This window comes from Cajanus cajan, chromosome 1 (assembly GCF_000230855.2).
Source record: "Cajanus cajan strain Asha chromosome 1, NIPB_CcT2T_4, whole genome shotgun sequence".
NCBI lineage: Eukaryota > Viridiplantae > Streptophyta > Magnoliopsida > Fabales > Fabaceae > Cajanus > Cajanus cajan.
The window spans coordinates 72,501,855-72,528,845 of record NC_138517.1 but is presented as its reverse complement, the minus strand read 5'-3'; the positions used below and the strand labels follow the sequence as shown (position 1 = coordinate 72,528,845).

The 26,991-nt window shown below is 32.5% G+C and overlaps 2 protein-coding genes, 1 long non-coding RNA gene and 2 pseudogenes across 3 annotated transcripts; 2 read left to right on the top strand and 3 right to left on the bottom strand.

Moving 5' to 3' along the window:
* The first annotated feature begins 2,261 nt into the window (after positions 1-2,261).
* LOC145950684 (uncharacterized) lies at positions 2,262-7,478 on the top strand. Its single transcript, XR_014428540.1, has 5 exons — positions 2,262-4,213; positions 4,530-5,328; positions 5,610-5,745; positions 6,180-6,241; positions 6,447-7,478. It is a non-coding gene; the product is annotated as an uncharacterized LOC145950684 (long non-coding RNA).
* A 1,006-nt stretch (positions 7,479-8,484) lies between these two features.
* Positions 8,485-10,719, top strand: LOC109788998 (LEAF RUST 10 DISEASE-RESISTANCE LOCUS RECEPTOR-LIKE PROTEIN KINASE-like 2.2). The gene is made up of 2 exons (XM_083062303.1): positions 8,485-8,885; positions 9,301-10,719. Exons 1-2 carry the CDS (start codon positions 8,744-8,746, stop codon positions 10,554-10,556), a joined length of 1,398 nt encoding a protein of 465 aa, XP_082918429.1. The 5' UTR covers positions 8,485-8,743; the 3' UTR covers positions 10,557-10,719.
* Positions 10,720-11,629: 910 nt separating this feature from the next.
* LOC109788991 (rust resistance kinase Lr10 pseudogene) lies at positions 11,630-13,242 on the bottom strand (annotated as a pseudogene).
* A 3,459-nt stretch (positions 13,243-16,701) lies between these two features.
* Positions 16,702-18,579, bottom strand: LOC109788988 (rust resistance kinase Lr10 pseudogene; annotated as a pseudogene).
* A 6-nt stretch (positions 18,580-18,585) lies between these two features.
* LOC109788989 (rust resistance kinase Lr10-like) lies at positions 18,586-22,167 on the bottom strand. Its single transcript, XM_020347851.3, has 2 exons — positions 21,278-22,167; positions 18,586-21,166 (listed from the first exon to the last, which is right to left on the bottom strand). Exons 1-2 carry the CDS (start codon positions 21,327-21,329, stop codon positions 19,962-19,964), a joined length of 1,257 nt encoding a protein of 418 aa, XP_020203440.1. The 5' UTR covers positions 21,330-22,167; the 3' UTR covers positions 18,586-19,961.
* Positions 22,168-26,991: the final 4,824 nt, after the last annotated feature.

Genomic DNA, 26,991 nt, shown 5'->3' with positions numbered 1-26,991 from the left:
AGCTCCTTCAAAACTATTGGAGTTCAACAAGCTATAGTAGAGAGGTATGCAACTATGTTGAATTCTTTCCATTCATATACGTGGGAATCCTAATAGAAGCCAACCCAAGAAAGGTTGAGATGTGGAAACCAATAGTACACAAATTTACAAAGGAAGTTAGCACTCTGGAAGTCTAAAACTATGTCAGTAGCTATAAGAGTATGTTTAATAAATTTAGCTTTATCCTTATTGCCTCTGTACTTCATGTCATTCTTCAAGATGCCAAAACAAGTGGTAAGGAAGCTGAAGAGCATCCAAAGAGACTTCATGTGAGGAACTAAAGATGAAACTCAGAAAATACCATGGGCGAGTTGGAAAATAATCTGCAAACCAAAAGATCAAGAAGGGTTGGGAATCAAGGATCTTTAAATATTCAATGATGCACTTCTTGGTAAGTGGAGGTGGGACTTGTTCCATCAAAATGAATCATTATAGGGTAGAATACTAGCATCAAGTATGGTGGGTGGAAAAATCTGCAAGAAGGTGTATCTCCAACTACAATGTCATTATGGTGGAAAGACTTGGGGAAGACGTGTGGAGGTGTAGACCAACTCCATTGGTTTAACTCTGGATTTGAGTGGAATATTGGACAAGGGGATAGATCACAATTCTGGTTAGACAAGTGGACTGAAAACCAACCTTTGAAGGATAGATTCCCAAGATTATTTCGAAATTTGAAGCAAAAAAATGAAACTGTGAGTGGCATGGTAAGCTGGAGTGTACGAGTATGGAATTGGGATTTTAAATGGCGAAGACAATGGTTTGAAAGGGACACTCAACAATGGGAGGAACCGCAACAATTGGTACAAAGCAAAAGATCACAAGGACAGGAACCTGATAGATGGAAGTGGTTGTATGGTGTTGATGGCAGGTATTCAGTCAAAACAACATACAGTGCAATACAATCCATAAATACCCCTAACAGTAGCAACCCCTTTTTCAAAACACTGTAGAAGTTGGACATCCCTCTGAAAGTTGCATTATTTTGTTGGAAGATGCATCATAATGGCTTAGCAACGATGGAAAATCTAAGGAGAAGAAATATTATTCTGGTTGATGTTAACACAAGGTGCACTCTATGTGGGGCCGTAAATGAGTCATTGCAGCATGTAATGTTCCCTTGTATGTTTGCATATAGATTATGGAAGGCATGTTATGGATGTATATCGGCAACAACAGTTCTACCATAGGGATTGCTTCAACATTTCTTTCAACAACCTCTCCCTGGGATATCAAACAGAGAAAGAAATGGGTGACAGGTGGTATAGTGCGTGATTACATGGAACATATAGAAGTCAATAAATAACAGTAGGTTTAAAGGGCAACAAATTAGTGTAGACAAGTCATATCAAGAAATATTGTATTTTACTTGGTTGTAGTTGAGGTTGGATAAGTCGTTTCAATACAATTAACAATAGTGGCTCACCAATCCAGATGCTTATATCTTTGATAGTCGAAGTCTGCTAGCTGCCACACAAAAGCCTTGTACTGAGGCATTGGAAGTGGATAAGAGAAAAGAAATAAGGAAAACAATGTGGAGAAGCATCTTGGTGGTGTGAGTGGAATGTGAAATGATAGGCTCCATGATGCTATTATATATATGTGAGGGTTGTTGTTAGTTGGAGGCTGAATATATGCCCTGCAGCTAATAATTAAAAATGCAAAATGAGAGACAAATTAACACCTTATGGATTCTGCAGAATATTATGCTAACTGCTATTTGGCCTCCCACATTAGCATCACTCAATGAAAGGAGCACATTACAATTCCGATTTAAGTTATCTATTTTTTCTCTTGTTCTAAATGAGTTTATGGTACCTTTTGTACCTGATTAATAAATTTCTTTTACTATTAAAAAAAAACTGTTTTAACCCTAATGAATTTAAAGAAGAGTAATAGAGACAAAAGACCACAAGTCTTACTTTCACTAACATCAACTCCTTTTCTTTCAAAAATCCACATTTATTTTTTGTCCATTAATATCCAAAAATTCATATTATTTAATTAAAAATTATGAAATAAAATATGTATTAATTTCCAATACATAAATAATATTTTTAAAAAGAAAAATCGACGTGTTACGTAATCCTAAGTAAACCCATAACAAAATCTATTGTTATATACTATCTCACATTTTTTTTAATATCTAGAGGTTGCAATAGTTCACAAACGATCTATGATGTTCCATGCCGCTCTTTGAAACAATATAAGATGTCATATTCTTCTTTCTAGACCACCAAAGCACCCTCATCAAATATTGATATATCTTTGTTGCCACGAGATGGACACTAAATTTACCTTTGTGAGTTTCTTTCAACATGAACTTCAACATATTTTTCCTTATAATTAAGGCACATAAATCCTTTCCTTAAATATTATGATTTTGCTTGAGTCATTGCTTAATTATATTTCCTTTCCTTCTTCCTTTGCTTTCTTTTTCTCTTGCAGAAATTGATCAAACTTCTTGTTTCCTTATGTTTTGTTCCAAGAATCCACTCATAATCTTTATCACACCTAGACAAAGACTTTTGGATTTCATATCTGCAACCATGTTCAAATCTCAGAATTTCTCGCTACTACAAAAATACTATTTAACATCGCCATATTTATATCGGTTCTAGTAGAACCGATGTAAATCATAAAAAACGGTAGCAAACTTGTAAATAAATAGAAAATACAAACATGTTTACATCAGTTGAGAGGAGAAACGATGTAAAAATAAAATCCAGGAGGTGTTCTACATCGGTTTTATTTACAACCGATGTAGAAATGGAAACCCTAATATTCTCACGCCCAAAGACTCATCATCAACAATCACCCAAACTCCGTGCTGCGGCGTGTGGCGAACATGGCTAGGCAACTCCACCTACGCGAACTTCGCCCCCTTCCTCTCTTTCCCCTCTGCCTGGGACTCCTTCATCAGCTCCACCACTCACATCCTCTCCAACTCTGTGTCCGCGCCCTCGTCTTCGAAAAACCCTTCGTTTCTCTCTCCCTCAACCCTAACCCCTCCCTCCACCTCCTCAACCCTACCTACCTTCAATTGCACGTCGACGACGTATACTTCCCCCTCGACAACGCGTAACATGACTCTAAGGTCCTCCAAACAAAAACCCTACCTCTTCGCTTTCGCTTTCTTTTCGCAGTTACTTACATTCTTTTCTTCCTATTTTCAACACCATTCCAAAATTCCACTACACCTGTTCCCACCTGCACCATTTCTAACCCTCCCTCATTTCTGCACACAATCCGCTACTTTTTCTTCCATTTCCTGATTTCCTACTTTTCCTATTCTCGACAAACACTCATATTTACACTCTTTTTCACCTTTTAAGCTCCTCTGCTCTTCTGGGCACCGCTAAAGGTTCTTATTTTTACCTCTTCTTTAAAAAGAGTGATTTTTATGACGGTGTTGTTGCTCAATGCTCTTTCTATTGGGCTGTTCAAGGCCTTTGATTCATTTGTTTGATGAATCAGTGGGTTTTGGTTTCTGGGTTGGTGCTTGATCTCCTTGGTTGGTTGGTTGTTAGTTGGTGATTTTGAATTGTTCAAGTTTTGTTGAGCTGATGAATTTTTTTTTTAATAATATTTTTTTATGACATTTGTTGGATCTTGGTATTGAAATTTTGAAGTTGGATTTTTGGTCATAGGCTGTTCTGGTTGGTTGTTTTTGATTTTTTTGTTCTTTTTCTGGTGTTTTGTTTTTTCCTCATGCTTTCTGGCCTGACCGACTCTGAAAGATGATTTATGTGCATGTTGTTTACAGTGTTTTTGAAATCTTTAGCCTTGTTTGTTTGCTTTTCTTCTTCTGGGGTTCTCTGGATCTTGCATTTCTGGATGTGTTCTCTCTGATCAGGTTTTTTACTTTTGAATTTATTGGTGAATTGGCGGGATTGTGTTTTGTTTGCTTTAGTTTTGTGGTGATTACTTTTGAATTTCTCACTTTGCTGGTTTTTCATTTCATCTTCTTCAAGGTTGTTCTGGTGTTTTCCTTACGGAGAAAAATAAACTCACATGGTCTGCTTTTCACCGCAGCATACCACTCGAATCCTTCAAGAGTGGAGCTTGATATGATCATTGATATTGTGGAGTAAGACCCTATTAATTTTGCAAATGCTAAATTTTGCTAGGACCAGAAGTCAGCCAAGGTCTACCAGATCTCTGTCTTTGGGAGGTAAGATTTTAAAATTGATAATAAATAGTGGTATAACTAACTCTCTGTTTATATTGAATCAAGCTTAGGTACTTTAAGCTTTAATCAATTTTAAAACTGTCTTTTCTAGCACTTCAGTATAGGGTAGTTTGGAGTCTTTGGACACTCTTGATGTGGCATATGTTGTTCGTAATTTGTGAATTCATTATTTGTCAAAATTCTGTAATTTATTTTATGTTTTGTTGGTTGTTTACTAATAATTCATCATTACATATCATTATAATTAAATTAATGTTTTAAGATAAATTTATTCTTTTTTCTATTTTTTGTCTTTTAGGCATGGATTATGTGGATCCAAAAAGGAAGAGCAATTTTGTTGGAAAAGTTCTTCTTGCTGCAACATTAACAACACTATGCATTATCGTGATCACGAGATCTCCATCTTTGAATTCCCCTAGTCCGGTACCCTATATTCCTATGTGAGTTTTACTTAACAGTGGGTGTGGGTCTTATTCTTTATTTTGCGGGTTTTATTCCCAAATTAGTGGGATATATATGAATTTAAACTGATGGAAGAAAATGTGTTAGAGATTGAGTTGCTTGCACTTCCAATTTTAAATGGATTCTTATTCTAATATTGAAAGTGAAATATTTGATCCTGATTGGTCGGAGGTATGAATAGATGTTGCTAACTCAATCCAGATTATTTGGAAGAAAGCATAGCCTGAGCGGAACCCCTATGTGTTGCAATGTGATGATGGTTACTTATGATTTGTCTGTATTTAACTTCTGATGAAGTTATGCAACTTCTTGAAGTATGCTTGAGAATGAAATACTTATTCCAACAGAGATTTTTTCCATTAATCAAGACATTTGCTTTGGCTGCAGCATAGCTATTTTCTCTTTTGACATTATGGCTTAGATTTTCCTTGGTTTTCATACATGATATTATTTTCTCAAAACACAATTTTTCGTACTTCACTTATGATTGAAGATGTATATATGTAGCATTTTAGATGTGGAGATTCATTTTTGTTTTGGACTTGCAGATTGCGTGCAGAGACTATCCTCAACCGCGGCATTTTTGTGTCAAATTTCCTTATTCTTCCGCCCTTCATGAGAAGCACTGTGACCAAGTAAAGATCATAACTTGTTGCTTAAGGCTATGTCAGAATTTAGTTTTATGTATTAGCTGGTTTAATTGTAGTTGTTTGTTATTTTATGTTTGATATTATCCTTCTATCACTCTGATTTTTGCTTTCTTTAATGACATTCAGTGCCACTGTTATGTGTGTGACTCAGTAGCACCATGTCTGAAGTAGAAAGTGAAGTAATGGTGTATGTGAATATAAAATTGAATCGTGCAGCTTATTAGATGATATTAATTAATTATTGGTGTCTTGTTGATATATTGAAGGAAATTGTGAATCCCAAGGCTTCAAGGATTTCATGAATGAGAGCAAGTTGATGGATCTTTTGAACAGCTCCGACTATGTCCCGACCTATGAAGACAGGGATGGCAACTGGATGCTTGTCGGTGATGTCCCATGGGAGTAAGTTTTCCTCCACTTGATGACCCTAAATTATTTTGGTTCCAATAATTTGACCTTGTAATAGTTTACAAAGAAAAAGAGCAGGGAACATAAAAGTAGAAAAAAGAAGACACGAAGTTGATATGCACATCGCATTGTTATTTCAAACAAGGATAACGAGTCCTTATCCAAGAAACTTTGCGTAAAAAATTATGCATGTTCGAAGGAAATAATGCGGTGTTATTATCTTATTTTTCTATCATGTCCACGTGCATCAGAATAAATATATCCTTTTATTATGTTGTACCAATTAGTGTTAAGTTTTTGACATTGAACACGCACGTATATAGCATTGATAAACCATAACTTTTTTTCGAAATAGCCTCGAATATATTTATAGTTCCGCTCAATTATTATGTAATTAATAATATCAATATTGATTCTATGTAAACCAGGATGTTTGTTGAATCATGCAAGCGCTTACGTATCATGAAAGGAAAGGAAGCTATTGGACTGGGTTAGTATCTTAATTTACTTGCGTACTTTTACTTTTTACTTAACAAAACACTACATTTAATTATTAGTCATGATTCCAAGTATATATAATTAATCCTTCCATTAATTTAATTAATTAACATGGATGTTCTGTAGAAAGGTTCAAATTTTAATTATTGAAATAAACACATCTGAAAAGAAATTAAACTTGTTTATTGTGCCCCAAGAGCCGTGGAGAAATGCAAGAACAGGAGCTAGACTAGAAGTTACGAGTCCATAACTTGCTCCATTGTCAGTGATGCCCAGTTGACTTAGTAATTGAAGCAAGGTTAAGCTGCAGCAGACACAGATGGACAGAGCAGGGTGTTCAAAATATAATTATTAATCTGTGTATCATTATGGTTTGTTATATAATATCTTTAATAATTTGCTTGTCTGTTGTAGCTATATATTTTTTGTGGCTCTGTTGTGGCTATTTGTGAAAAAATAAGCATAATTTTATTTTTTTAAAAAAATGCAATCTACATCGGTTCTGAAAAAAACCGATGTAAAAATGAATATATTTTTTACATCGCTCTATTCTACATCGGTTTTAGAACCGATGTAGATGTCTTTAGAGAACCGATGTAGAATATGCATCTTGTAGTAGTGTCTCAATCATCTCTATCTCTTTAACCGTCATCATTGATGCATGTAAAGGCATCTATATTAGAGAATGTAACTAAAAGTCAGTCCTCCAAGAAATCCCATCCAAATATTTCGCCTGAAGTCTAACACATTTTGGTCAAATAGGTATCTTGCACCATACAAGTAGTATCTCTATATTTTCAATGCAAACATTAAAACCAATTGGGTTACGAAGTATCAACACACATCCTAAACCTTTCCCTATAGTGTCACCATAAACCTCAAACTTTCTAATTGGGTTACGAAGTATTAGCATATGAGCAAAGATTAACCTTCTCTTTGATCTTGAAAAGTAGCTCCCCATTATTTATTTGAAATAAAAGAATATTGAAGAGAAATCTTCATCTTACAAGTTAATTTTGTAAAGTTGATTTAGCTCCATTCCACTTTTATAAGATGATATCATAGTCTATCACAACGATTATTGGTTGTTGGCCTTATCAAGTCACCCACTATAAGATATGTCACTATAGATACCTCAGTTGCATCAGAATCACTTCTTAAATCAATCTTTTGTTAAATATATCAGTTGCAACTTATCTTATTTACATGATATGCTCAATATAATTGTGTATAGATGTTTATATAAATTGAATTAGGAGGAAAATTACATATTATTTTCAAATTCCTGAGAATGATATCTTAAATTATTACACGAAGTTTGGTCCACTTACCAAGTGTGAAAATCCTTCACCACAATCCTAAAAAAAACTATATTTATGTATTTGTGGTTGGTTGTTCTCAATCGTCGTTAGTTATTGTTATCGGTGTTAGTTAGACCTAGGAAATTTACTTTTAGTATTATCCGAAAACTGCTATAATATCATCTTTGAAAATTATCATTTTTTTTAATTTTTTAAAAAACTTACATTTTCTCTCATTTTAGTGTTATCTAAAAGATCCTATCAATTTTTAAGAGCCTTATAGTGTATTTGGATGGAAAATTTAAGTGGAGAAATTTATTTATTTAAAGAATTTTAAATTCTTTGAGTTGAAATACCTTGTTTGGATGAAAAATTTATAAAAAAATTTGAAATTTAAACATTTGTGAAATTCTTTAAAATAGTAGAATTTTAAATTCTCCCAAAATAGTAAGAATTTGAAATTCTTCGTGTTTGTTTTTCTTATTTCGCTTATATATTTTATCTTATCTCTTCATTCTTTTAATTATTGAATATTCAAAAATATTTTTAAAATTATTAAATATTATCTAATATTAATTTTTAAAATTATTAAATACTTTAAAATTGGTTAATATTTATTTTTATAAAATTTAATTTAAAAATTTCAACATATAAATATAATTTTTAAAATTAATTTTATCATGGTGAAATCAAATTATTATATCCAAACTAAAAATTTAAAATTTAAAATTAATTTATTAAAAAACATTTTTTAAATCATAAAAATTGAAATGAAAGTAATTTAAATATGAAGAATTTAAATAATATACAAGTTTTAAGTCAAACTTGCTTTTATTATCCGAGTGTATTTCGAAGTCGTACAAGAGAATACATAGTTGAAACCTAAAAGTTAGACCTTGTTATACGTTGCCTAATGTTCAAGATGCAATTTCCCTGCAATTAAGTATAAACGCGTTTTGTGGCACATAATTGTCAAATAGTTGCAATGTATGACTTGTAAACGAAACAAGTAGACTTGAGGTTATAATCAGACGTGGTCATAGTACACTTTCGTCAAAGACACAGTTTCTTCTTTTGCACCCACATGAGCTTGTTATATCCTTGAAAACATGTATATCCAACTTGCATGTTATATTTGAGTCTTTTGCTAATCCAAATCCCGAGGCTTTCATTCACGAGCTTAAACAACAAGCATGAGTTTTCGATTTTCACCTTCGTCGTTCTATACTTCATATGATTCTTCTGACCAGGGTCAGACTGAGGCGTTTAATGCTTTTGATAAATTTAATCAAAGTCTTGATTCCACTATGAAATGGGCAATAATAGAGTCTATTGGTAAGCAGAACTAAACCTTCTTGGATCTATGCATGCTTGGAATATATCTATTCATATTTTTATTTCACAGACCTATAACAATTATTGGTTTCTTCTTAGATTTTTGGGTACCCTTATAATAAAATTTGACATGATAATTATGTGTTAGAAAAATAATTGGTTGAGACTTGACATTTGTGTGTATCTTACCAGAATTTCAATTGAAATCAACAGCCTAGCAGTTTTTATATTGATTAGTTTTGTATCAAGGTATAAAATTATACACTCAAAAGTGAAATGGTTGATATAAAAATATCATGGCAAAGTGCTGGTAAAACTGAAGAAGTATATAGTTTCATGATAAATATGTTGTTACATGTTAATCCTTCTATTAGAAAATGTAAATCTCTTAATTATGTTCTATTTCAATTTTCAGTTTATGGATTGGTGGTAGTAACAACAATTATAGCTATAGTATATGCCATAATTCAGTGCTTGAAGAAGGCAGGAGAAACAATTCCTGCATATTCCCAGCTTCCAAGTACAGAAAAGGATCATAATGCTTCAAAGTCATATCCTTCAACTAGTGAAATTGAAGTAGTGATACCTCCAAATTCCACGGTTCAAGTTTCAAAAGTTGAGTTTGCAACAATGGAAAGATTCCTAAGCAACATCAACAAGGAGAAACCCATCAGATTCTCTCCTAAACAACTTGATGTAATTACATGGAATTACTCAACCATATTGGGTTCTGGTGCTTTTGAGGTTGTCTACAAAGGGGAATTGTCCAACGGAGAATACGTGGCTGTCAAAGTTATCAATAGTTTGGATATAGCAATGGAAGAGCAACTCAAAGCAGAAGTTGGCACCATTGGAAGAACTTACCATGTCAATCTAGTCCGGCTTTATGGCTTTTGCTTCCACTGGGACAAGCGAGCTCTTGTTTATGAGTTTGTGGAAAATGGTTCTCTCAGCAAGTACTTGTTTGGAAGCCAGAACCAAGACATCGAGTTGGGGAAACTTCATGAGATTGCAATTGGAACAGCAAAAGGAATTGCTTATTTACATGAGGAATGTCAACAAAGGATAATTCATTATGATATTAAACCTGAGAATGTTCTTTTTGATTTGAACTTGGAACCGAAGGTAGCAGATTTTGGCCTGGCAAAGCTTTGTAGCAGAGGAAGTAATGTTTCAGTCAATACACACTTTAGAGGAACAATGGGATACGCTGCTCCTGAAATGTGGAAGCCTTATCCGGTGACTCACAAGTGTGATGTTTATAGTTTTGGTATTCTTCTCTTTGAAATTGTAGGGAGGAGAAGGCATTTTGATGACAACTGCAATGAATCGCAACAATGGTTTCCAAAATGGACATGGGATATGTTTGAGAATAATGAATTGTCTGTAATGCTTTCACTTTGTGGAATTGAAGAGAAAGACAAGGAGAAAGCCGAAAGAATGTCAAAGGTGGCTCTATGGTGTGTTCAGTATTCACCAAATGATAGACCTCTTATGAGTACTGTGGTGAAGATGTTAGAGGGTGAAATTGAAATTTCTCCACCTCCATTTCCCTTCCAAAACCTGGAGTCTAGGAAGCCAAACTTTGCAGATTCAGATACTACATCGTGGCAGACAGAATCTTCTGGAGAAAACAAGCAAAATACATTTCAGATTGAAAAATCTACTTAATTGTATCATAACAGTATAGAGATTGTTGTAAAATAGAAATTCATCCAATTTTATGCATTTAATACAGAAAAAGTGTTGTTTTGAGCTCTGTTGGAATTGCATTGCATATTCAGAAACCAAATTCTTGGTGCCTAATCTAAAACGTCTCAGAATTTGTTTTAAACCTTGGCAACACTTTTGCAAAAAGAATTTTGTACGTTTCATCAAACCAGAGGACTGGAGTGAAAGCAAGGGTGTTTTAGGCAGGAGTGAAATTAGGAATGTGGTAATTAGAGGAGGGGCATTAGGAGTGAAAGCAAAGGATGTTTTAACTATTTGGACTTGTGAATGTTAAAATGCATCTCTGGTTCTCATTCCTCCTTATTCTATCAACACTTCCAATTTTCACTCCTACCAACTTCTCCCTTGTGTTCTTAAGGCTGTCCTTCAATGACAAAACAGAATACATTTAACAATTTGCAAACTCTAGTCATACATAATGTATTATGTCTTGTAAGCTTCTGTCACATACATAATCACATTTTCCACGTTTGAAAGAAGTAAAGCTTATAAGATAGGAATAAATTTGTGTATACATATTGATTATAAGTATCTTTTCCAAATTATATACAATAGGTTTATTTATTTAAAGATATGTGTTGACTTCATTTATTTATTGAAAAAGAATAGACTCAACAGAATCAAATTACAAAAACTAAAATGTTTTTACAACATAATTTAAGCCATGGATACCCCATCAATTAGCTTTCGTTCCCCCATTATACTATTTGCTAGAGTCTAATCCCATCTCTTACTTGATCATAAATAGGAGTAGCACATACATTGCACGGTAAGGTTACTATCATAATTCTGATGGTTGGACTGGATGTGATTAACTGGTACATGTCCAGGTCTCTTATCTGACCAATGATTTCAAAAGAAGTATTCCAAAGCTGTAAACATTGCATTTTTGAGTTACGGGAGATGACATTCGAAGCTTGGGTGCTGCATAACCAGCATTTCCATTTTCAAATCTTGGCTAAGCAAAAATAATTAGTGAAAAAAAATAATATTTATCAGATTAAACTTGCCATTGTTTGGACAACAAAGTTTGAATAGACAACTTTCAAAAAAATTCACACATTTTGTTATAGCTGATGCTGCTGTTTGAGGTCGTACTCAAGCCACTTACATGCCTATACTTCTTTCCTTCACTTACAAAATAAGTTAGCTTGTTTCAGATAGTTCAGGGCAAAAATAAGTATTGATAAGTGGTCAACAGTAGAAAAGAAATATTCCGTAACATTTTTAAGCAATGGAAAACAAGCATCAAATAATTTGTCTCATTCATCACCACTGGTAAAGCACAATTCAATTTCATCATACCTCCTCATAGAATCATGTACAACTACTGGTTCTGTTACCGTAGCAGAAGAGCTAGAATTAATACTTTTACTAGCATTGGTGCGTGACTCTTGGACTAAATGATCAGAGAAAGTCCCATCCATGATTTTCTGAAATGAGTTCAAAGGTTTAGAGATTTCCACTGAACCTTCCAACATTTTCACCACATCACTCATTATTGGTCTTGATTCTGGCCTATACTGAACACACGACAATGCAACCTTAACCATTCTTTCAGCCATTTCCTTATAAATATCCTCTATTCCACAAACCGTTATTACTTCTTCTAATTCTCCTGCATCATATTTTTTCCAAACCCATATTGGAAACCACTTCTGGCTTTCTAGAAGGTTAATGTCCAAGTTTCTTCTCATTCCCGTGATTTCAAATAATAACATTCCAAAGCTGTAAACATCACACTTGTGAGTTACAGGAAGTGGCATCCAAAGCTCAGGGGCAGCATAACCAGGAGTGCCCCTACCTCCAGTCATAGTTATATGAGATATTTCCCTATTGCAAAGCTTAGCCATTCCAAAATCAGCAACTTTAGGATTGAAGTTGCTGTCCAAGAGAATATTTTCTGGTTTGATGTCATAGTGGATTATTCTTTGTTGGCAATCTTCATGCAAGTATGCAATGCCTCTTGCTGTTCCAACTGCAATGTCATGAAGCTTTTCATATTTTAGGGTCTTGTTTTCATGAAACAGATACTTGTCAAGAGAGCCATTCCCCATGTATTCATAAACTAGTGCTCTCAGATCTTTCTCAAAGCAAAATCCATAGAACTGAACTAGATTGAAATGATGGATTTTTCCAATTGTACTCACTTCTGCCATAAATTGTTCCTGTATTCTCTTATCTGAGTTCGCGCGTAGAACCTTCACAGCCACAATGGTTCCATCACTTAAAATTTCCTTTATAAACTTGTCCAAAACCTCCGGAACCCAACAAGGTAGAGTAGTTATCAGTTGCAATCCTGAGCTGCTTAGCAGTATACCTGATTGGCTTTTCACTTCCCACATTACTCGGAAATTTATCCATTATGTGAGTTAGAAATATGTCTGAGCTGCTTTCAGTGTTGGTCTCGGATCTTCTACAACGCCAAACCAAAAAAATCAACAAGGACAGGATCACAATAGCAACATTTTATTACACTGTCAAAATTTGTGACATAAAAAAAAACCAATGTAGAATTAGAAAAGAAAAAAAAATGAAAATATAACGGGCTTAAAAGTTAAAACCTACTAACTATAGAGGATATGGTAAGCCCTAATGCATTTTTCATTGGTTCGTTGATAAGAACTCAAAAATAGGTAGTGGATGTGATGTGAGACTTGTCTGCAAAATCGAATGGAAGAAGAAGGATATATCTACAAGATCTATAGTAAACATCACGTGATTGTGATCATTAATTCTATATTTTATAGTTGCCCCCTCGGTCTAAGGTTTTATTTTGAGAATGGATATTCTTAATGGCATAAGCCGGTTAGCAAACTTACAAGAGGGAAGACACAATTATAAGAACGAAATCTCTACGACAAATACTAAGTTTTAGTTTTCTGTTCTTTCGTGGTACAATCCACCAAGGATAATGCTAATCTATTTATAATATATAAATCCTAAGCTGTGAAGTAATACGCTTACATGACAATATCATATTTTTACACATTTCTTACCGGTTAACACATGGGTCAATATCTGGTTAAATATGAAAGGCCAAAGGCAAAGGAAGTTCATGAACACTTTTTTGTATGTACTAATGACATGTCATGAGTAAACAACATTTTCCGTGTTATTTATTCAAGTGAGTGGCTGACAAGGAACTCCATGACTGAGAATACAAAGAGCTGACAACGACTAATAGAAAGTGTTTCTTCTTTTTGTGCTTTTTATTTAACAACATTGTCTCCAAGTTTGAAATTATATACAATAGATTTATTTATTTAAAGATATGTGTTGACTTCATTTATTTAACAATATAGAATAGATATTCATCAGAATCAAATTACAAAGGAAAACATTTGACAACATAATTTAAGCTAAGAAACCTTCTATCAAGTAGTATGTAGTCTTCCTTATATTATACCCCTTTGCTAGTGGCTAATTCAATCTCTTACTTCCTCATGACAGTATTAGTAGCATAGTTCCTTTACAATCACATAAGAGGCAGAATTAACACTTCTATTATTATGATGGTTGAACTAGATGACCTGGTTAAATCCCATTCTTTATGTGCTTAAACTGATTCACGTCATAACATTATATCAGACAGACAGGCCCTTATTTGGACAACAAAATTTGAATTGGCAGAGCATCTGTCCAAATCTAGACCTGTTATAGATGATGTTGTTCGGGGTTCTACTCTAGATATATACTTTCATATACTTCTTTTAATTCAAATATTAAATAATGTTTTAGAAAGTGAAGGGGGGAGGGGAATAAAAGGAGATTGGTAGATACCCACAATTTAGTTAAGTTTATGGTAGGTTGCTTACAAAGAAGAGGGGAGAGGAGAAGAAAGAGATCATCTTGTCATTCATGAGAAAATTTAGCCTGAGTATTGGGAATATACACCCTTTGCAGAGTATGGTTGTTCTAGTCTATCAATTGGGGAGTTCTTCCCAGCGTTATTAAGTAAAGAAACCAGATGTTTATAAGACATTATCACCAAAAAAAAAGGAGAAATAAAGATTTACAATAGTAGAAAAGAAATATTTTATAACTTCTAATCAATGGAAAACCTTCATCAAATAGTCTGTCATATTAATCACAGGTGGTAGAGGTCAATTCTATGTCATCATAGGAGTATCATATACAATGACTGGTTTGGTTGCTAAAGCAGAAGAGCTAGTAGAATTAATACTTGTGCTAGTATCAGTTTGGGATGCTTGCACAGAATGACGTGGGAAAATTGCATCCATGATATGCTGAAATGGGTTCAAAGGTTTAGAAATTTCAACCGAGCCTTCCAACATTTTCACCGCATCACTCATAATTGGTCTTGATTCTGGCCTTTATTGAACACAGAACAAAGCTACCATAACCATTCTTTCATCCATATCCTTATACATCTCCTCTATTCCACAAGCCATTATTAACTCTCCTAGTTCTCCAGCATCAAATCTTTCCAAATCCAAACTGGATAACAACACTTTGATTATTTTCAAGTTGTTATTTAATTTTAATAAAATTTGATATAAACATATAAAGTGATATGAAGTTATAATTCGACAGTTAGATTAATATAAACAAAATTTGATATAAACATATTTTATTATGTTTTGAAATGTATATATTATGTCAATTTTGTTTTATAAAAATGAAGTATCAAATCATCTTAAATTAATATAAAATTTTGTATATATGATCTAAGAGTAAAGAATTTTCAATCTAATGATTGAATTTACAAAATTCATATTTAATATAAAGTTATTGAAAGATATAATACTTAATAAAAGTTACACCAGTATCGTTTGAACCCTCCTCATATATATATATATATATATATATATATATATATATATATATTTATATATATATATATATATATAGAGAGAGAGAGAGAGAGAGAGAGAGGTTTACTTACTTCAAGAGTAAGTTTACTTAAATTCACTTTACTCAATAACTTATATTCTAGATCTAATTTTAATGATCTAATTGTTAAATTAAAAGCTTTTAACGCATATATTAAGTCTATAATTTTTTTTAAATAAGTTATTTTGATCTATGTATTAAGAACTTATAATTCAATAGTTAGATTATTGAAATTTGATGTTGAATATGAATTATTAAGTGAAGTAAATTTAAGTAAATTTACTCTTAAAATAAATGAATTTCTTTATATATATATATATATATATATATATATATATATATATGAAGATTGTTGACAAACTCTCACCTTATTTCCTGTTGAAATATGTTACCCATCCACATCAAAAATTTTAGACAAAAAGAGAACCCTTCTTTTATTTTAATAAATTTATTGTAATGGATATTTTGATAATTTCTTTAAAACATCATTTCTCTCTCTTATTCAACTGATTTTAATTTTCTCTTTCATCATTAATTTCTTCCTCTTCTTCTATCTTTTACTATGATTTTTCTCTGTTTTCCCATCGCATATTTCTCTATGCCTTTCACTATATATATGGCATTTTTCCAAAACCATCGCTTTAAAGGTTGCAATTTATCACAAACACCAAATCTACGGTGAAAGATCTTTTTTTTTCAAATTTGTGAATGCAATGCAATAAGAAAATATACTTGATCAAGAATTTAAAAAAGTTTAGCGAGAAAACAGATCAATTACATCCGGTCCATAGCAACACTCTTAACAGTTCCTCTAAAACCACAACCACAAGAATCTTTACAATCAAATTTACATCAAAACTAATCAAAAATTTCCTCAAACCGTATGAAGAAATAAGCTAGGATATGCTTAAAAATAGAAGGGGAGACGTCATCTTGTCAATTGCGAGAGAATAGGGACTTTTCAGTATCGGCCTTTCAAGTTTGTAGAGTGTGCATTCTTATTAGGACTTTAGAGCTTAACTTAAAAATCTAGTTCATTAAGTAGGAGAATTTCAAGACTTGAGTACCATATTAAATTACCCAACATGACAGTTCTAACATTGCGACTCCTTATAAGAACCGACGTTCACAACAACTTTTACTCTATCAACATTAATTCAATAGTAAGGCAAGGAGGATATTTATTGAACACATGTCTATAAAAGTTGATTAAGTCATGATTTGTAGATATTTCTATAAGTTGTTTATGTTCTGAATGTTAGACTATAATAGTTCTTCTTTTTTTTCAATTTTAAATAATGTTATACCTATAAAATAAAAGATTGTAATTTGATATAGTTTGTAATCTTTATATAAAGTCTTTTACTAAAATATCAGTAGTTTTCCCACTCTACATCACTCATTTTCTCTTTGTTTTTATAAACAAAATACTACACAGGACAATTAAAGATTTACAATAGTAGAAAACAAATATTTCATAACTTTTCTAAACAAAGGAAAACTTTTCATCAAATAGGCTGTCTTTTTAATCACAGTTGGTGGAGGCCAATTCAATGCCATCATTCCTCATAATAGGACTATCATATACAATGCCTGGTTTAGTTACCACAACAGAAGAGATAGAATTAATACTTGTGCTAGCATCAATATGGGATTCTTGCACAGAATGACATGGGAAAATTGCATCCATCATATGCTGAAATGGGTTCAAAGGTTTAGAAATGTCAACTAAGCCTTCCAACATTTTCACCACATCACTCATCATTGGTCTTGATTCTGGCCTATATTGAACACACAACAAAGCAACCATAACCATTCTTTCAGCCATGTCCTTACACCTCTCCTCTATGCCACAAGCCATTATTAACTCTCCTAGTTCTCCTGCATCAAATCGTTTCCAAACCCAAACTGGGAACCACTCTTGGCTTGCTGGAAGGTTAATGTCAAGGTTTCTTCTCCGGCCAATGATTTCTAATAAAAGCATTCCAAAGCTGTAAACATCACACTTGTGAGTAACAGGAAATGGCATCCAAAGCTCAGGTGCAGCATAACCTGGAGTGCCCCTACCTCCAGTCATAGTTATATGAGTATCATCCCTATTGCAAAGCTTAGCCAATCCAAAGTCAGCAACTTTAGGATTGAAGTTGCTGTCCAAAAGAATATTTCCTGGTTTAATGTCATAGTGGATTATTCTTTGTTTGCAATCTTCATGCAAGTATGCAATGCCTCTGGCTGTTCCAACTGCAATCTCATAAAGTTTTTCATATCCTAAAGTCTTCTTTTCATGGAACAAATACCTGTCAAGAGATCCATTTTCCATGTACTCATAAATCAGTGCTCTGAGATCTTGTTCAAAGCAAAATCCGTACAAGCGAACTAGATTGAAATGATAAAGTTTTCCAATTGTACCCACTTCTGCCATAAACTGTTCCTGAATTCTCTTATCAGAGTTCCCACGTAGAACCTTCACAGCCACAGTGGTTCCGTCACTTAACTTTCCTATATAAACTTGGCCAAAACCTCCTGACCCTAACAATGTAGAGTAGTTATCAGTTGCCATCATGAGCTGCTCATCAGTAAATCTGATTGGCTTTTCTCTTTCCATATTACTCAGAAATTTGTCTATAGTGAGTGTCAGAAAATTATGACTGCTATCAGTCTGTTTCTTGGATCTTGTACACAAAACAAAACTCCAAACAATCATGAACCACAGTAACAAAGCTGCAACATGCGTTAATACACCGTTAAAAACTGTGACAAAACCAATGAAAAACCAACATAGAATTGAAAAAGAAGAAAACAGAAATATTTAACTGGTTTAAATCCTACCACTACCAGCTAGTATGGCTATGCTGTCCACAGCATCCATGCTTGACAATATTTCGTTGATAAGAATTCAAAAATATAGTAGTGGATATAGGGGATGGGATGTTGGATTTATATGCAAATTCTTAAGTGAGGATTGCTCCCCATTTATATACACCGTTATCCCTAGCTAATATTAAATCTCCAACATACATCCCTTACACCAAGAACTAGACATCTAATACGGGTTAGCCTAATAAACTTATCATCAATCAATAATCATTGAGATAGTTAAAATATAAACTATGATATACTTTGAAACCTTCTTAAGAAGCGACAATCATCCTAACTTATAATTTTATAAAATCTAAGGTGAGAATTGTTTCTCACTTATATACATTATAATGAACTTATTATTAGTCGATATCGGATCTCCATCATAAAATATTAATATGAGCATGGATATTCTTCGTTGAATGAGCTGGCTAGCAAACTTGCAAGACGGCCAAAAAGAAAATTACATGAACAAAATAACGACAAATACTAAGTTTCAGATTTCCTCTTTCCTAGCACCATCCACCCAGGCTGTTGTCAATTTAATATAGAAGGTCAAGGGCAAAGGAAGTTCATGAACTCTTTTTTACCTACCTACACATCAAGATTAAACATCATTTTCCAAGCTATTTACCAGAGTGCCTGACAAGGAACTCCATGACTGAGAAAACTAAGAGATGACAACGACTAAAAGAGGGAGAGCTTAATAATGATGTTAATTCTTTTTTAATTAACATCATTATCTCTTGGAAAATTTTACTTCTTCTATTTTGTTTCTTAGCTACCCACTTTCCTCGATTCAAATGTCTCACACAGTGGTGGATTCGTTTCATATGAGAGGGAAGGGGAGGGAGAGTAAATGGGAAGAAAATTAATTTTTCTCCTTTTTGTTTCATAATCACCGGTATGAATGAGTTGACCAAGATGAACTATTTTTCCTGTGTGAAGCAAGAGTCAATAGGAACCTTAATGATTTTCTGTTTCTTGTCTGCAAAATGTATTTAGATGCAAGATAGCAGCGTTAGCATAACATGTCCTGAAACTTTGTTGAATTGCGGAGACAATTTTCCTCAAAGCTCCACGTGTACCTTTGCTTTGGGCTTGTTTCAGATCCTCTTATTCTCCATTAATATACATCAAAAGCTTAATATTCTACTTTTCCAAAGCTAACATTCTTGAAGCTAGTTTCACTCAACACCTTAGCTGTTACATGGATAGCTATCTTAAGATTGTGTTTGGTAGTTTTCAAAATTCAGACATCTTGAAGCTAGTTCAAAAATATAAACACAAATGCGTATAAGATGAAACAGGAATAAGAATCCTGATTTAATTTGTCCATAATAAGATTAGAAATAAAATAACTACAGAAGCTATTACGAAGTTCGATGTACAAGATGTACATAAAGAGGAATTTTTACCCATCTTTATAATTAATTCTTTTTCAATCACGATTTAGTACAACTTTATATGATGTTTGGAGGCAAAAGGGGAAGAACACTATCAAAACCAAGAAAAAGATACATATTTGAAAAGGATACAATATAATCAATAGTGGAATGGAAAGTATTATACAACTTATTTTAACCCGTGTAAAACTTTCAACTTTCATCAAGTAGCATGTGTTCTCCATCACACGTTGCTAGAGGCTAATTCAATCTCATACTTCTTCATAATTGGAGTAGCACATACAATGCTGGAGTCTGTTACCATAACAGAAGAAACAGATGAAATACTTGTGGTATTATAGGTCTGTGACACTTGTTGGACTGGATGAGCAATGTAAGTCCCACCCATCAAATGCTGAAATGGGTTCGCAGGTTCTGGAATTTCCACTGAACCTTCAAGCATTTCCACCACAACACTCATTGTGGGCCTTAATTCTGGCCTATACTGAACACACCACAGAGCTATCTTAACCATTCTTTCTGCAATCTCCTTACTTTTCTCCTCTATCCCACAGACTATTATTACCTCCCCAAGTAATCCAGCATCAATTTTTTTCCAAACCCAAATTGGGAACCACTCTTGGCTTTCAGCAAGTTTAACATCAAGATTTCTTCTCCTACCTATGATTTCAAATAACAGCATGCCAAAACTATAAACATCACACTTGTGAGTTATGGGAAACGGCATCCAAAGCTCTGGTGCAGCATAACCAGGAGTCCCCCTTCCTCCAGTCATGGTTATATGAGTATTGTCCCTATTGCAAAGCTTGGCCAAACCAAAATCAGCAACTTTAGGATTGAAATTCCTGTCCAAGAGAATATTTCCTGGTTTTATGTCATAATGGATTATTCTTTGTTGGCACTCTTCATGCAAATAAGCAATGCCTCTTGCTGTCCCAATCGCAATCTCATGAAGCTTTTCATATCCTAAGGTCTTCTTTTCTTGGAACAAATACCTATCAAGAGAGCCATTCCCCATGTACTCATAAACCAGTGCTATCAAGTTTCTTTCAAAGCAAAATCCATAAAGCCTAACAAGATTGAAATGATGAATTCTTCCAATTGTACCCACTTCTGCCATAAACTGCTCCTCAATTTTCTTGTCTGAACTCCCACGTAGAACCTTCACAGCGACCATGGTCCCATTAGTAAATATTCCCTTATAAACTGTTCCAAACCCTCCTGAACCCAACAAGTTAGAGTAGTTATCAGTTGCAATCCTTAGCTGTTGATCAGTGAACCTGATTGGCTTCTCCCTTTCCATGTCATTCAGAAATTTGTCAATAGTGAGAGTCAGAAAATGTGTAACTGGACTTACTGATTTACTATCACTCTGATTTCTTAATCGGCACACACAAATCAGAATACATATCTTCACTGCTACCACCACTGCAAAATATCAATACACAGTTAAAAATCTTGTGACCAAACCAATGAAAACTACAACAGAACAGAATAAAATAAGATGAAAACAAAATATATCAGACGTTAAAATCTTACCAAAGATTATTACAATCCCAATTGCAGCGCCATCATCAGCGGCTGTTGACATTAGACAAGAGTAAGATTTCAAAATACTAATGGATGGTGAGCAACGATGTGAAAGAAAGTGCCTTCACAGCTAAATTTATATGCAAAATCCCAGGTATTTATATCAAATAAAATAAGGATTTAATGATTATGGCAACGTAAAATCTTTACATTGTCAATTAATTAAAAATAATTTTTAAAATAATTATTTTAAAAATCAATAAGTTTACTCATCATGCTATAAACTACTTTATATTATGATATAAGGTCATAGATCAATAACAAATTTAGACATTAATTTATAACATAACAAATTTTTTGAATTTTACCATTTAAATTAGGAAAATTAAGTATTTTTTTAAGAATAAAACAATTTGAATATGAATCTATCACAACATTAATATACATCAATTAAATATATATAGAATTAATTTATTAATTATCTCCAATATACTATACACCTTTCTAATAATTAATTAAAAATTTTACTATGCAACTTCATAATTTACTCGAATCATAAAATAATAATATAAGCATCCTAAACTTTAAGCCAAGGAATACCGCATAGTCTTCCTTCCATTATTTAGATGTCATCATTTCGGGCTCAAAGGATTACTTTGACACCATATGGATATACTTGATCAAATAAGTTAGCTGAATTCAAAGACGGATTGAAACAAACTTACATTACAAACAAAATTCTAAAGACAAATGCTACGTAGGTTTTATATATAATTCTACACTTTCCTGGTACCATACCATTCTCCTAGGCTTGCTTCGCATGTTATATATGATAATGTGTAATATTCATTTTGCAATTCGTGGAATATTCTACCTCACGTAATAACGACATATTAACGGTACATGATTTGATATTCTATACAACTGATGGCAAGAAACTATATGATTAATTATAATTAGCCAGAGAGATGAGTCGAATAATAAAGCAAACAAGAATTAATTTTTAGTTTATGGCGTGTCATTATCTGGAAAATTTATTGTATGCTCATTTTTCTTCCTATTGGAGCATGGATAAGATCAGATGCGCGTGTAAGAAACACGAAGAAATTTTATTGATGTTGATATGCCTCTAGAGGAAGAAATACTTGTCGCGAGGAATACACAAAAATTTATCCATTATGTATTTGAAAATCTTATAGATGGCACTTTTAGCAAATGTTTACATTCACCTGTGTTTCCTAGATACTAGTTTCTTTAAAACCTTAAACTTTCAACAATTAAGAAATGAAGAAAACAAAAACAACTAAGCCATGGTGTTTGTATTGGGTGCTGCCAAACAATCTCACTATAACCCAAATGAAAATTGACATACAAAGAAAAATCAAGAAGGCAAAAGTAAAGAGTTGTCTATTTATCTAAGTCTCACAAAATGTTTTCACCAAAATCATGACTATCAAATCGTCAAAAGCAATTTGAGATTATTCAAACAAGGAATATGTTGGAGATGAATTTGTAGCATGTAAGTGCTAAATTTAATGAGAGAATTTGAATTACAAAGAATTAAAGAGTTTAAGATAATCAAACAATACTCAAAAAAATTGATTGACATTGTCAATAAGGTATGATTACCAGGCAAACAATTCATTGATTCTAGAATTGTTGAAAACTTTTTAATAATCATACTTGAAAGATATGAACCTTTAATAATAGTCTTAGAATACAAAGGATTTGAGTAAAATTACTTTAACAAAAGTGTTACACGCATGGAAATTATTAGAGTGAAGTAGGCTTATGAGATTGTTAGTACCAGAAAATGAATCCGGAGATACTCGAAATACAGGGATGCTCGAAATCCTAGATGGTCGAAAAATGGTAGAGAAGTTTCTAAAGAAGGCATACGAAGCTTGAAGAGAATCAAGAGATACGCGAAGACATTTTTCGTGAAACTCTCGAAATCCTCGAACCAGGAAGAATGCTCAAGAAAAGGGCTCACAGCCTCGCAACCTCTCAAAGTACAAGCAAAATCAGGAAACATTCAAGTATAGTTTTCGTTGGTTACTCGAAATCCCAAGAATCCGGACATACACGAATACACTTCGTAACCTCTCAGAATGGAGAACTTAAAGGAGACACGATTTAAAAGTGGTTGAAGTAACATGGGTAAGTGTTAAAGACTGAAGAACGGTTTGGGGAAGTTAAATGAGCGGTTCCAGAGGTTATCCAAAGACGTGCCCAAGAATAAGCCACTATGTGGAAGTTTAGGACAGTTATGCATTTTCGGGACACGTCAAAAACCGTTATCTTTCCCAGATCTTTGTCTATAAATTAAACGAGCCATGCTCGTAGCAAAGGGTCAGAAATCTAATTCCCACAATACCTCACACGCACTCCGCAGCCTGCACATAAGGCATACTGTGCATACGAGACAGCTTTGGGTACGATTTCTCGACCACCTTTGTTTTCCTTTTTTAGGAGTAGCGTAGCATAGCCTAATCTAGCCTAGTGTAGTGTAGTCATTCTGAACATGTTTCGTTATCCTTACGAATTGTAATTCTGTTACCATTTAATGAAGGATATGATTTCTGCAGTCAATATACATACATGTCATCTGTTTAATTCACGTAAATTATTACATGCATGAATTTGATTGTACAATTAGCATAGATCTTCTGATGTGCTGAAACAAGCATAGATCTTCTGAAGTGCTCGAAATAACGAGCATAGATCTTCTGATGTGCTGAATCAACACCCTAATCAATTAACTCTATTCGTTGCTTGTACGAATTTATTCTTTCACGGAAAGTCTTCGATTCTATCATGTCACGAACACGCATAAATTGAAACGTGAACTCGTGCTAGTTCAAACAAAAAGAACCTACGAACGAAATCCTCCACAAACAGAGATAAAAAGGAATTGTAGAGAGTATATATTTAGACAAATGAAAGAACAACAATGATGGTAAAAACAAGAAGAAGAAACCATTCCAAGAGAGCAACCACAATAATAGCATTCAAATTTTTTCACAATGTCTTGATTACAAAAAGATTGGTCATTCACAACAAAGATGTAGGTGGAAGCCCAGAATGTTACAAATGTGAGCAATATAGGAGACATGGAAAAATGATGCACACCTCATAAGCAGCAAGAAAAAGTCAACGTTGTTGAAAATATAAGAACAACAACAACAACTACTCTCAATGTCATGCTTTAAACACGAAAAACCCTTTCAAAGGTTTAACTTATTAATAGTGGTTGTACAAACCTTATGACTTATGACCAAGAGCTCTTTAAAGAACTTAACAAATTGATATCTCTCAAGTCCAAATGAGGAATATGGAGTACACATTGCGATAAAAGGAACAAAGAACAATTGTTATTAAAAGCTATTTAAGTTTGAAATTAAAATCTAATGTTTATACATTCCTAATAATATTAATCAAAATTTATTGAGTGATGCTCAATTGTTGAAAAAAGGCTGGAAAGTGTTATTTGAGAATAAAAATTGTGTGATTAATGATATAAACAATAAAAGAAGTGCCTAGTGTTCATATGAAAGGGAAGAGTATAATTTACTTTAAATTTAGTGAAGGAGGAACCAATTACATATAGGTGAAGATATAACTAGAGAACGTACAGAACTCATGAATAAAATTAGATTATATTTCTCTAGTAAAAATATATCTTATAAAATACAAATACAAAATAACTCATCAATGTTTTATATCCACACAGAAGTGATAAGTGAAATATAAAATATAAAGTGGATAAGTTGACTAAATCAACCCATTTTCTTTCGATTTACAATAATTAGGTATCCTTAGAGAGGTTGGCCAACCTTTATTTTAGTTAGATAGTTGAACTCAACTCATTTAAATAATCAAGTCTAATATCAAATTTGAGTTTATTTATTTAAATAAGTAAATGAGTTTGAATGAGTAATTGATTAGTCAAGTTTGAATAATTCACAAATAGTTTGACTCGTTAATGACCAAACTCAATTATTAGAAGTGTAAAATTGGTTTTTTCTAAATTAGTAGTATATATAAATAATACTTCTTAGAAAAATAAATGTTGATACACAAGAATTTATCCATTATGTATTTGAAAATCTTATAGATGGCACTTTTAGCAAATGTTTACATTCACCTGTATTTCCTAGATACTACTTTCTTTAAAACCTTAAACTTTCAACAATTAAGAAATGAAGAAAACAAAAACAACTAAGCCATAGTGCTTGTTGGATGTTGCCAAACAATCTCACTACACTACTAGAAAAATGCAAAATAGCGACCGAAATTTATCAATCGCTATTTAGCGACTGATTTAGTGACCGATTCTGAATAATCAAAATATCGACTGATTTAGCGACCAAAATAAGACGTCGCTAGAAATTCGGTCTCTATTTCGGTCGCTAGCTACTAAATTGTAAAAAATGTTGCGACCAAATTAAATTCGGTCGCTAAATATTAATTAAAATTAGTGACGGATTTGAATTCAATCGCTAAATATTAATTAAATTTAGCGACAGAATTGAATTTGGTCGCTAAATATTAGTTAAAATTAGCGACATAATTGAATTCGGTCGCTACATATTAGTTAAAATTAGCGACGAAATTAAATTCAGTCGCTAAATATTAGTTAAAATTAGCGACGAAGTTGAATTCGGTTGCTAAATATTAGTTAAAATTAGCGGAAGAGTTGAATTCGATCGCTAAATATTAGTTAAAATTAGCGATGAAATTTAATTTGGTCCCTAAATATTAGTTGAAATTAACGACGGAGTTGAATTTGGTCGCTAAATATTAGTTAAAATTAGCAACGAAATTGAATTCGGTCGCTAAATATTAGTTAAAATTAGCGAAGGAATTGAATTCGGTCGCTAAATATTAGTTAAAATTAGCGACGAAATTCTATTCGGTCGCTAAATAAAACTTAAAAATAATTATAAATTGCTTAAAAGTGATGATAATATTGTTGTTGAGTATCAATCCCATTTTCTTTTTTTGTAAGAGCAAGACATTAATTTATAATAAAAAAAATATTTATATGCACTCCTACATAATTAATACCAATAGTTATTTATGTGAAAAAATATTTAGAGGTTTTTTTATGATTGGATTTTTAATCATTTTTTTAATTAGAGTATATGAATTTTTTAAAATTTCTTATTTATTTTGATCCATATTTATAATATATATTTCTAACTTATGATAACTTTATTTTTAAATAAATTTTTATATTTAAATTTTATTGATAGAAGAGATGTGATATCTTAAGGAAAAAAGAATTATAACATCATCTCTCTTTCTAATAGGAAGAGTACAAATGTATTTTCTTAACTATTAGAATTTCTTTATTGTTGTGTGATAAAATTGATTATTTTAAATTATTTTAAATTATTTAACTAGAATCTTATTAATAATTTACTATATGATTTTGATATTTTTGTAAAACTAATATATGGTTTTAAACTTAATATAAAAATATTATGATATAACTAGATAAGATTTTAAATTAGTATTTTATTAATGGTTGATAATTAGAAAATAAAACAAGGATAAATACATTTTTTAATTTTATATCTTAGATTTAAGATGAATAAATATATTAAGTTAATTAATAATTTATTTAAAATGTTAAAATTTAATTTATAAAAATAATATTTTAAAAGAGAAGGGTTATAATAACACCGGTGTAACTTTTACTAAGTATTTGTATTACA

Coding starts and splice junctions, on each gene's coding strand:
- LOC109788998 (XM_083062303.1), top strand. CDS start 8,744: ATGAGTTTTCGATTTTCACCTTCGTCGTTCTATACTTCATATGATTCT. Junction 8,886..9,300: donor GGCAATAATAGAGTCTATTG/GTAAGCAGAACT, acceptor TTCAATTTTCAG/TTTATGGATTGGTGGTAGTA.
- LOC109788989 (XM_020347851.3), bottom strand. CDS start 21,329: ATGTCAACAGCCGCTGATGATGGCGCTGCAATTGGGATTGTAATAATC. Junction 21,167..21,277: donor TGGGATTGTAATAATCTTTG/GTAAGATTTTAA, acceptor GATATTTTGCAG/TGGTGGTAGCAGTGAAGATA.